The sequence below is a fragment of the Arvicanthis niloticus genome, chromosome 9 (assembly GCF_011762505.2).
Source record: "Arvicanthis niloticus isolate mArvNil1 chromosome 9, mArvNil1.pat.X, whole genome shotgun sequence".
NCBI classification, from domain to species: domain Eukaryota; kingdom Metazoa; phylum Chordata; class Mammalia; order Rodentia; family Muridae; genus Arvicanthis; species Arvicanthis niloticus.
In genome coordinates, this window is record NC_047666.1 from 5,258,003 (window position 1) to 5,266,708 (window position 8,706).

The 8,706-nt window shown below is 39.0% G+C and overlaps 1 protein-coding gene across 2 annotated transcripts in view; it reads left to right on the forward strand.

Moving 5' to 3' along the window:
* The window catches only part of Ndnf (neuron derived neurotrophic factor), a 37,880-nt gene extending 33,665 nt beyond the window's left edge, over positions 1-4,215 (forward strand). For both annotated transcript variants that reach the window (XM_034512336.2, XM_076939877.1), the window contains exon 4: positions 1,117-4,215. In XM_034512336.2, the coding sequence (XP_034368227.1) occupies positions 1,117-2,510 (1,394 nt within the window). In that variant the 3' untranslated portion in view covers positions 2,511-4,215. The remainder of the gene's footprint in view (positions 1-1,116) is intronic.
* Positions 4,216-8,706: the final 4,491 nt, after the last annotated feature.

The window sequence follows — 8,706 nt, forward strand, 5'->3', positions numbered from 1 at the left end:
TAGGGAATAAAGGATGCATGCAAAGAAGTAGAGAGGCATTTAGTAGTGTTTAATAGCCACAGTGAAAAGCAAGTTAGTAGAAAAAAAAAAAAAGATTAGTCACCTAAAGACGATGGAGAGGATAAAAAGTAAGTAGAAGACATTCAATGAAAAACAGCTATGGCTCCTTCTAAGGCCACCTTAACTTAAAGATAAAGGCCTGCTAGATGCACCTATCAGAAGGATGCTTGTGAATTATAGTACTTGGGCAATTTTGCAAGAGTCCATGGGCAAGCAATAAGACTTATAGCACAGGATCTCTGACATTAACAGACGTGGTAGTACTATTCTTCCCAGAATTGTAGAATAAGTTAATTTTTCACACTTTTAACTTGTGATAGTAAGCTGGGAAACAGTTGCTCACTCTGCTCACCCAGTGTTCCACCAGATTCTAGAAAATGTATGCTTATATCTGCATAGTGTTGATGTTAACAATAGCAGAATATTTTGTTAATGGAAAAAAATAGATGTCCTTTGTATTATCTTGGGAACCAATTCTGAACAGAGTTCCTTAAACACCCTAGTACTGGTGCTTTATAAACTATATTTTAATTAGGTCATCCAGTTCTACTAACAGTCATAAAATTAGAATAAAGGATGACCATTTGTAGGTAACATATTTGAATCATTTTGATTCACATCAGATTAACAGTCTCTAAAATATTTAGTCTTTGACCTAACTTTTCCTCTAACTGGATTCTGTACCAAAGAAGAAATTTCTTGCTCATATATGGGCATCCATTTACAATAATAAAAGGTAAACCAATAGTATTATCTTATGACATAAGAAAAAGTAGGGTTCTAAAACTAGAGAGTTGTCTAGATTCATATATGTATGGCAATATATTTTATTAAGTTATTATTTGCCCCCCCAAAAGACTGGATGGAAGTCCAGGAGCAAGAAGCGACTCGGTGGTGAGTAGTCACTGACTGCATGCTCATCTTGCTTCCATTGGTGCCATTGTTTCTGTTAGGAATATGTCATCCCTTTGACATGACTGTAAGATGTTTAAAAACACAGTCTAAGGCTGGCAATCTACAGTAACATGCCACTTATTCTTCTCCCTTGTTCTCCAGGTGACCCAGAACCATTTGACCAGCAGAAGCAGCAGATGACTGATGTGGAGGGCACAGAACTGTTCTCCTACAAGGGCAATGATGTAGAGTATTTTCTGTCTTCAAGTTCGCCATCTGGTTTGTATCAGTTGGAGCTTCTTTCAACAGAGAAAGACACACATTTCAAAGTATATGCCACCACCACTCCAGAATCTGATCAGCCATACCCTGACTTACCATATGACCCCAGAGTTGATGTGACCTCCATTGGACGTACCACAGTCACTTTGGTCTGGAAGCCAAGCCCCACAGCCTCTATGTTGAAACAACCCATAGAGTACTGTGTGGTCATCAACAAGGAGCACAATTTCAAAAGCCTCTGTGCAGTGGAAACAAAGATGAGTGCAGATGATGCTTTCATGGTGGCACCCAAACCTGGCCTAGACTTTAGCCCCTTTGACTTTGCTCATTTCGGATTTCCAACAGATAATTTGGGTAAAGATCGAAGCTTCCTGGCAAAGCCTTCTCCCAAAGTGGGGCGTCATGTCTACTGGAGGCCCAAGGTTGACATTCAAAAAATCTGCATAGGAAATAAAAATATTTACACAGTCTCTGACCTGAAGCCCGATACCCAGTACTACTTTGATGTCTTCATGGTCAATACCAACACCAATATGAGCACAGCTTATGTGGGTGCCTTTGCCAGGACCAAGGAGGAGGCAAAACAGAAGACAGTGGAGCTCAAAGATGGGAGAGTCACAGATGTGTTTGTTAAAAGGAAGGGGAAAAAATTCCTACGGTTTGCTCCAGTCTCCTCTCACCAGAAAGTCACCTTCTTTATTCACTCTTGTCTGGATGCCGTTCAAGTCCAAGTGAGAAGAGATGGGAAGCTGCTTCTGTCACAGAATGTGGAAGGCATTCGGCAGTTCCAGTTAAGAGGAAAACCCAAAGGAAAATACCTCATTCGACTGAAAGGCAACAAAAAAGGAGCATCAATGTTGAAGATACTGGCTACCACCAGGCCCAGTAAGCATGCATTCCCCTCTCTTCCTGAAGACACAAGAATCAAAGCCTTTGACAAGCTACGCACATGCTCTTCAGTCACAGTGGCTTGGCTTGGCACCCAAGAAAGAAGAAAGTTTTGTATCTACAGAAAGGAAGTGAGTGGAAATTACAGTGCAGACCAGAAGAGAAGAGAACAAAACCAGTGCCTAGGACCAGACACCAGAAAGAAGTCAGAGAAGGTCCTTTGCAAATACTTCCACAGCCAAAACCTGAAGAAAGCAGTGACTACAGAGACAATCAGAGATCTGCAGCCTGGCAAGTCTTACCTGCTGGATGTTTATGTCGTAGGACATGGGGGACACTCCGTGAAGTATCAGAGTAAACTTGTGAAAACAAGGAAGGTCTGTTAGTTACCTTGAGTGAAGATCAGTAGAGCTCCAGGAGAGAGAGGGAACCACACTGCCTGTAACTGACTACTCTCGTGATGAACAGAAGATGTTCTTGAAAGAAAGGGTAACAACATGTGTACATTGATGTCTGGCTAATGTAACATGGAGACTTGTATTCACGCACACCTGTGGTACTTAGGGTCCATCTGTCTAGTGCTGATTAGTGTCAAATGAAGAAGGTATCTCGATGGCTACTACCCCTTGTTTTGACCATTGCATGAACTGCTTCTAAATTATTTTATTACCTAAAATTTAAAAAAAAAATGCCATTCATTGCACACATTCACAAATGCAAATAATTTCTCTCTATAGATGTTAAGGGAAATTTATATATAAATATATAAATATAAATTATTTTATAAAGTCGGTGTTAAATGTTGGTGTTTCTATTTGTTCTTTCTCTGTTAAAGTATAGATCTAATCTAAGATCATATCATCCTCTAAGCAGTAATATTGTTGTAAATTCTTATTTGTTCAGTAAAATGTTTAAATGCTGTCTGTCTGTATCTCATGTAAAAATTTGATATACATTATATTCATGTACATAAAATTAAGAATATTAGATTATTACACTGTTCATTTTCCCAGGCAGTACTGTGGTATATTTAATTGCTTATCTGTCCTTAAAACTGTGCTTTTCTGTAAGTTGGCACCAAAATTTAGTCCTATTTAGTAGCTAGGAAGGAATGTTGCCTCTCTTGACCTTTACTTGCATCAAGAGCCAGTTATTCGAGTCTGGATTTAGGAACTCAGTGGGAGCTGAAGAGCGGTAACAGGCTTGTCTGAGCATGGCACAAGCCAAACACTATCAACCTGCTAAGCAATCATTTTAAACATCTATTTTCCATTTGCTTAAATTTTGGCAAATCTTTTCACCGCTAGCTGAAGCAAGTGAGAAACCTTGATTAGGACTTTCATCAGTCACAACACAACACTACATCCGCTGCTTACAAGATTTACAAAGCACTGCTACAGGTAATTTTGAGTTTTCAACTGTTTTTAAAGGTAATTTTAGTGTAAGAAACAAGTCTAACAGATAACACCTACAGGCTCTACCAAGGGAACATGAGGACCCGTTCATCCTCAACAGATTGTACTTGGAGATCCCAAGGTGTCATGTGCACAAGAGCAAGATTCAGAAATACTTGTAATTTTTGGTCACCTAAAACAATATGACTTTAGGAGGGTGTTACTATCCACTATCCCCTTTCCCATTGATAAAGCTGAGAAAGTAGTAGAAGTAGATGCAATGATACTGTAAAATACCTTCTGTCATAAGAAGTTGCCATTTGCAAAATCCTGACTCTAAACCCTTATGTTCTATAGCTCCAGTGGGGACAGGCACACTGGTTCCTCTCTTTGCTGTCCACTGCATGCTGACACAGCCTTTGATGGCGAGAGTTTACCAGCAGCATTGCTGTGGAGTGTAGGACTACTGTGGCTGAGACAGGGCCACTTACAGCTCCCTATGACATGTACTCTGCTCACCTTAAGAGAAAATACGACTGTTTTGACACATCTGTAACTCCTCGGCAGTAACTTTCAGCCTATTGATTCATCCATGCAATGCAGGAACAACATCTGAAATAATTTTTTGAAAGCTGATGACTCTGTACCCAGTGCTTTATTTAAGCAGCTTCAATAAAAGGAGAAACTGACAAATTAACACCCAGAGAGATTATATTCAGCTATAAACATGGGAGAAATAGCTTCCTAATGTTGCTGAGCAACTTGTAAGTGAGACTACAGGGAATCAGATTACTGTTGCTTTGAAGTTCTGAGATCTTGGATATTGCCTAACTCTCAGCATCCAGAAACCAGGGAGAGCTGATCTAATCAAGCTTTGAGTTTTCTGCTAGGTGTGATGGCGGTTTCTTCATATTGTGGACAAATACAAGAATCCTCTAATGACCCTAGAGGAATACTTGCCTTTTAAAACCAAGGCAAATTAAACACACATTATGAAATGTTTACTGCTCCTAACAAAAAGAAAACCCATGAAAATCATGCCTTGCTACTCACTGAAGCACTAAGATTTCAAGAACATCCAGGAAGATTAGGGACAAGAAAGACTCATTCGTTCACATTTTAGAAATAGCTACAAGCTTCAAAGCCTGGCCTATGCTAATCTCTGAGTGAACAATACATACTGAGGGAGATGATGTCCAATGTCGTGTGTAGATAGATATTGAGAAGAAAAGGTTTTAGCTCATTATTTTTCCTTTCCAAGCACAATGACAGAGAAAGAACAAAACATATTTAAAACAAAAGAAATAAAAATAGAAAAGTTTTGCCCAAATGTGTACCAGGGAACAGAGGCAGACAGAGTTTTGTGAGTTTGAGTTCATCCTGGTCTATTTAATGAGTTCCAGGCCCACTAAAGACTACAAGGTGAGACTTGGTCCAGAAAAATGAAACAAAGCAAAACAAACAAATAGTTTTATAGTTGAAAGAGTTAAGCAAGTTACGATGGAGACTCCAAAATGCTTTCCAAATAAAAACCATCAATTTTTGGTTGGAAAAATGTTCATTTGCAGATTAGTTTTTAAAAGTAGTCTTTTAATGCAATTATTCTTAAGTTTCTTAAGAACTGTGATATCTATAATTGATCACTTCAAAGTTGTAAGTAAAGAATTTTGAAGACGAAAAATTTCTAATGTATGTTTGCATACACAAAGTTAAGATTAGAAGTTTATTAGTCTATTTATTAATGTGTATGCAAACATACATTAAAAATACTTTGTCTCCAAAACATGTAACAGAATTTTAAAAATTAATTTGTAATCAGTATGCAGATATTTTATGTGTATGAATTCTGCATGCATATCTCTGTACCAAGTGTGTGCCTGGTGCCTATGGAGTCCAGAACTGGGTGTGAAACCCTGAGGACTGTGGATACAGATGGTTGTGAGCCACCATGTGGGTGCTACGAAACAAACCTCAGTTCTCTGGAAGAGCAGCCAGTGCTCTTAATCACTGAGCCATCTCTCCAGGCCCTAAATCAGTTTTTAAACATGCATTCAAAGATTAGATAGAGCTATTAGGACATATGCAATGCTTGATTTGTTGCCCAAAACACATCTGCAGTTACTATTTCTATGTCCTGAATAGTCAAGTGGAATGATGAGAGTTCAGTTTAAACTCATGAATTTTAGAATTCAAGGTACACTTAATTCTTCTTTAAAAAGTTTAAAACCTGTTTTTTTGTATATGTGTAGATGTTCCGTGTGCATACATGTTTCTTGTGTCTGCAGAAGTTTAAAGAGGGCATTGGATCCCTTGGAACTGGAGTTGGAGATGGATGTGAACTGACATAAGGATTTGGGGAATTGAACCTGGGTCTTCTTGGAAGAGCAGCAAGTGCTCATATCCATGAAGCCTTCTCACCAACCTGATAACTTAATTTTTATTGATTACTTTGTGAGGCTTGAGGGTAGGTACACCCAGTAAAATCATACAGGAATACATTTTGACATACAGTTTAGTGATTGGGCGGAGTTTAATCCAGGATCCCTTCCAGCACTTTGCTAGGTAAAGCAGCCCTGCCATGTGCCTTACAATGTGGCCTACTCAGGACACTCACCGGGTTTTTTTGTTTTTTTTTTTTTCACTCTTCCAACACCTTGTCAACAGTTCTACAGATATCTAGCAATGATATCACATTTTACAAGGAGGAAAGTGAAGTCTCCCCAGGACTGGAAGCCAGATTCCTTTATTCCCAACTTACTGCTTTCTTGGGACTTGGTTTTAAGCATGAGTTTGCTTTAGGAAGCATACAGTGGCTTATCAAGTTTATTTCTACAGACCAGCTGGCTGAACAGCAAAACAAAACAAAAAACTTGCTGGCTGACTTGAACTAACTCATTGGGAAATCACCATGGTCACTTCCTTTCCCATCTTAATAAGATATCATAGAAATAAAATCTGCTGAGAACCTGCCCTCAGTTTCTCTCCCCAGGACCAAGCTGATGTGACTCCTTGCAGATGTCAGCTGTCATCTATTTGTCATTTTCTGGGTGGCCTGGGAAGCACCAGGGCACTTTCACCACTGGTTTTCCCCAGGGAGTTTTGCTCAGAAGAATATACAGTGTTATCTCAGCCTTTATTCTTGGTTTGAAAACAGGAAATACCAGAAAGAAGAACAGCCCAAACAATGGAGAACAGAAAGAAGGAGAGGTTTATCCAATTTCCTTCTCTCAGAGGCCCAGGTGATGAAGAGAAGTGAAAGTTATAAGGCAATTCTGGTTTATTAAGATTTTACATCCTGTCCTACATGCAACTCACACTGGAAATTCTGATCCAAATCACCATCCTCTGTTAAAACTATATCCTACTGACAGAAACTTTTCATTTTCTAGGTGTGCCCAATGTGTGTGTAAACATGATTGGCTTACGTTCTCTTGACACCTTTCCTTTTCAATCATGAAAAATATTCTTATCTATTTAGGTCATTCAGAACAGCCTTTCACAGCCAGCCTATATTTATTTCACAGATAGTTTTGTAATAGTCTTCTCACTTACAAATGGGAAAGGTTGTTGATGCACTGCCTAGAAAAATAATTGGCCCAAAATTGAAGAACTGAGTCATAGGTATACCCACACTACTTCACTATCCCTATGTAGGTCTCAATACAGACAGGAAGGAACCCGCTTTGGTGTGGAAAGGGATCCTGGGTCCCTGTCAAATCAGAGGATCTTCATACTACTCTGCACTACCATGTTTTCACAGTTGTAGGGATTACATCCAGAGGCATTACAGACAAGGATGTTACTGGAACGTAGCCACTATTCACTATGCTGCCCCAGAGAACTTTACTGGAAAATAGGTGTTCCTGAAACTTATTAGAAATGTGTTTTGAGACAAAGCCAAGGGCAGACAGATAAGACAGTCTCTCAGAACAGAGTTTTGCCCCAAGAGATTAGATGAGAGAATTATATCTGAGTAAACACAAAGATGTAAATCAGAGAGGTTGGAGGAGATCAATGCTGATTGAGGGTGACCGGATGCAGATAGTGCGGTCTAAAAACCAAGACCAAACTGAAAAAGCAACTGGAATGAGCCTGCTGTTTTTCAGGTTGGCCCTAGCAGAAAACTGGGCTTTTTAAGCAGTAGTTTCAAATCAGAGTCTCAGGGTTGATTTGCATTTGCCTGATGAATAAGGATGCTGAACTTTTCTTTAAGTGCTTCTCTTTCATTCAAGATTCCTCTGTTGAGAATTCTCTGATTAGCTCTGTACCCCATTCTTTAATTAGGTTATTTGGTTTGTTGGTGTCTAACTTCTTGAGTTCTTCATATATTTTGAATGTTACCCCCTATCAGATGTAAGGATTTTTTCTTTTTCTTTTACCCAGTCTGTAGGTTGCCATTTTGTCCTATTGACAGTGTCCTTTGCCTTACAGAAGTTTTCCAGTTTCATGAGGTCCCATTTATCAATTGTTGATCTTAAAGCCTGAGCCATTGTGTTCTGTTCAGGAAAAAAAAATCCCTGTGACAATGCATTCGGGCCTATTTCTCATTTTTTTCTTCTATTAGATTCAATGTATCTGGTTTTATGTTGATGTCTTTGATCCATTTGGACTTGAGCTTTTCACTCTCTACCTCCCTCTTTCTTGCTTCTCTCCCTTTCTCTCTCTCCCTCCCTACCTTCCTTATCTCTCTTTTTCCCCTTTCCCCCTCTTCCTCTCTTTTTATTCTTTTCCTCCTCACTCCACCTTTTCACAAACTTCCTAAAATTAGTATCCACTCAAATTATCATGATTTGGAAATAAGAAAATATGTAGTTCTATTATTTAATTGCCTCTTGGTATAATCTCTCCAACTGTGAAAACATGGCAGCACAGGATAATATAAGCAGTTTTCAGGGTGAACTTTACAAACCCCCAGGTATACATAATTAATCATTATTCTAAGAAGTTTTTGCTTCTGAGAAAAATTATCTATACCAAGCATATAGTACTTGAAACACAGAAGGCTGATTGAGGTATTCTAAAAAATGCACCCTGAACAGTCAAGGAAGACTTAGCATAGGACTGCTTTCATCACACTGGCTGGAATAGTCACACAGTGCTAGTCAGACACCCCACGAAGAAGGGGAAGGTCTTTTCTGAATATTCTTTTTACCTGGATCTGGAGAAGCTATTCTTTTTATCTGGATCT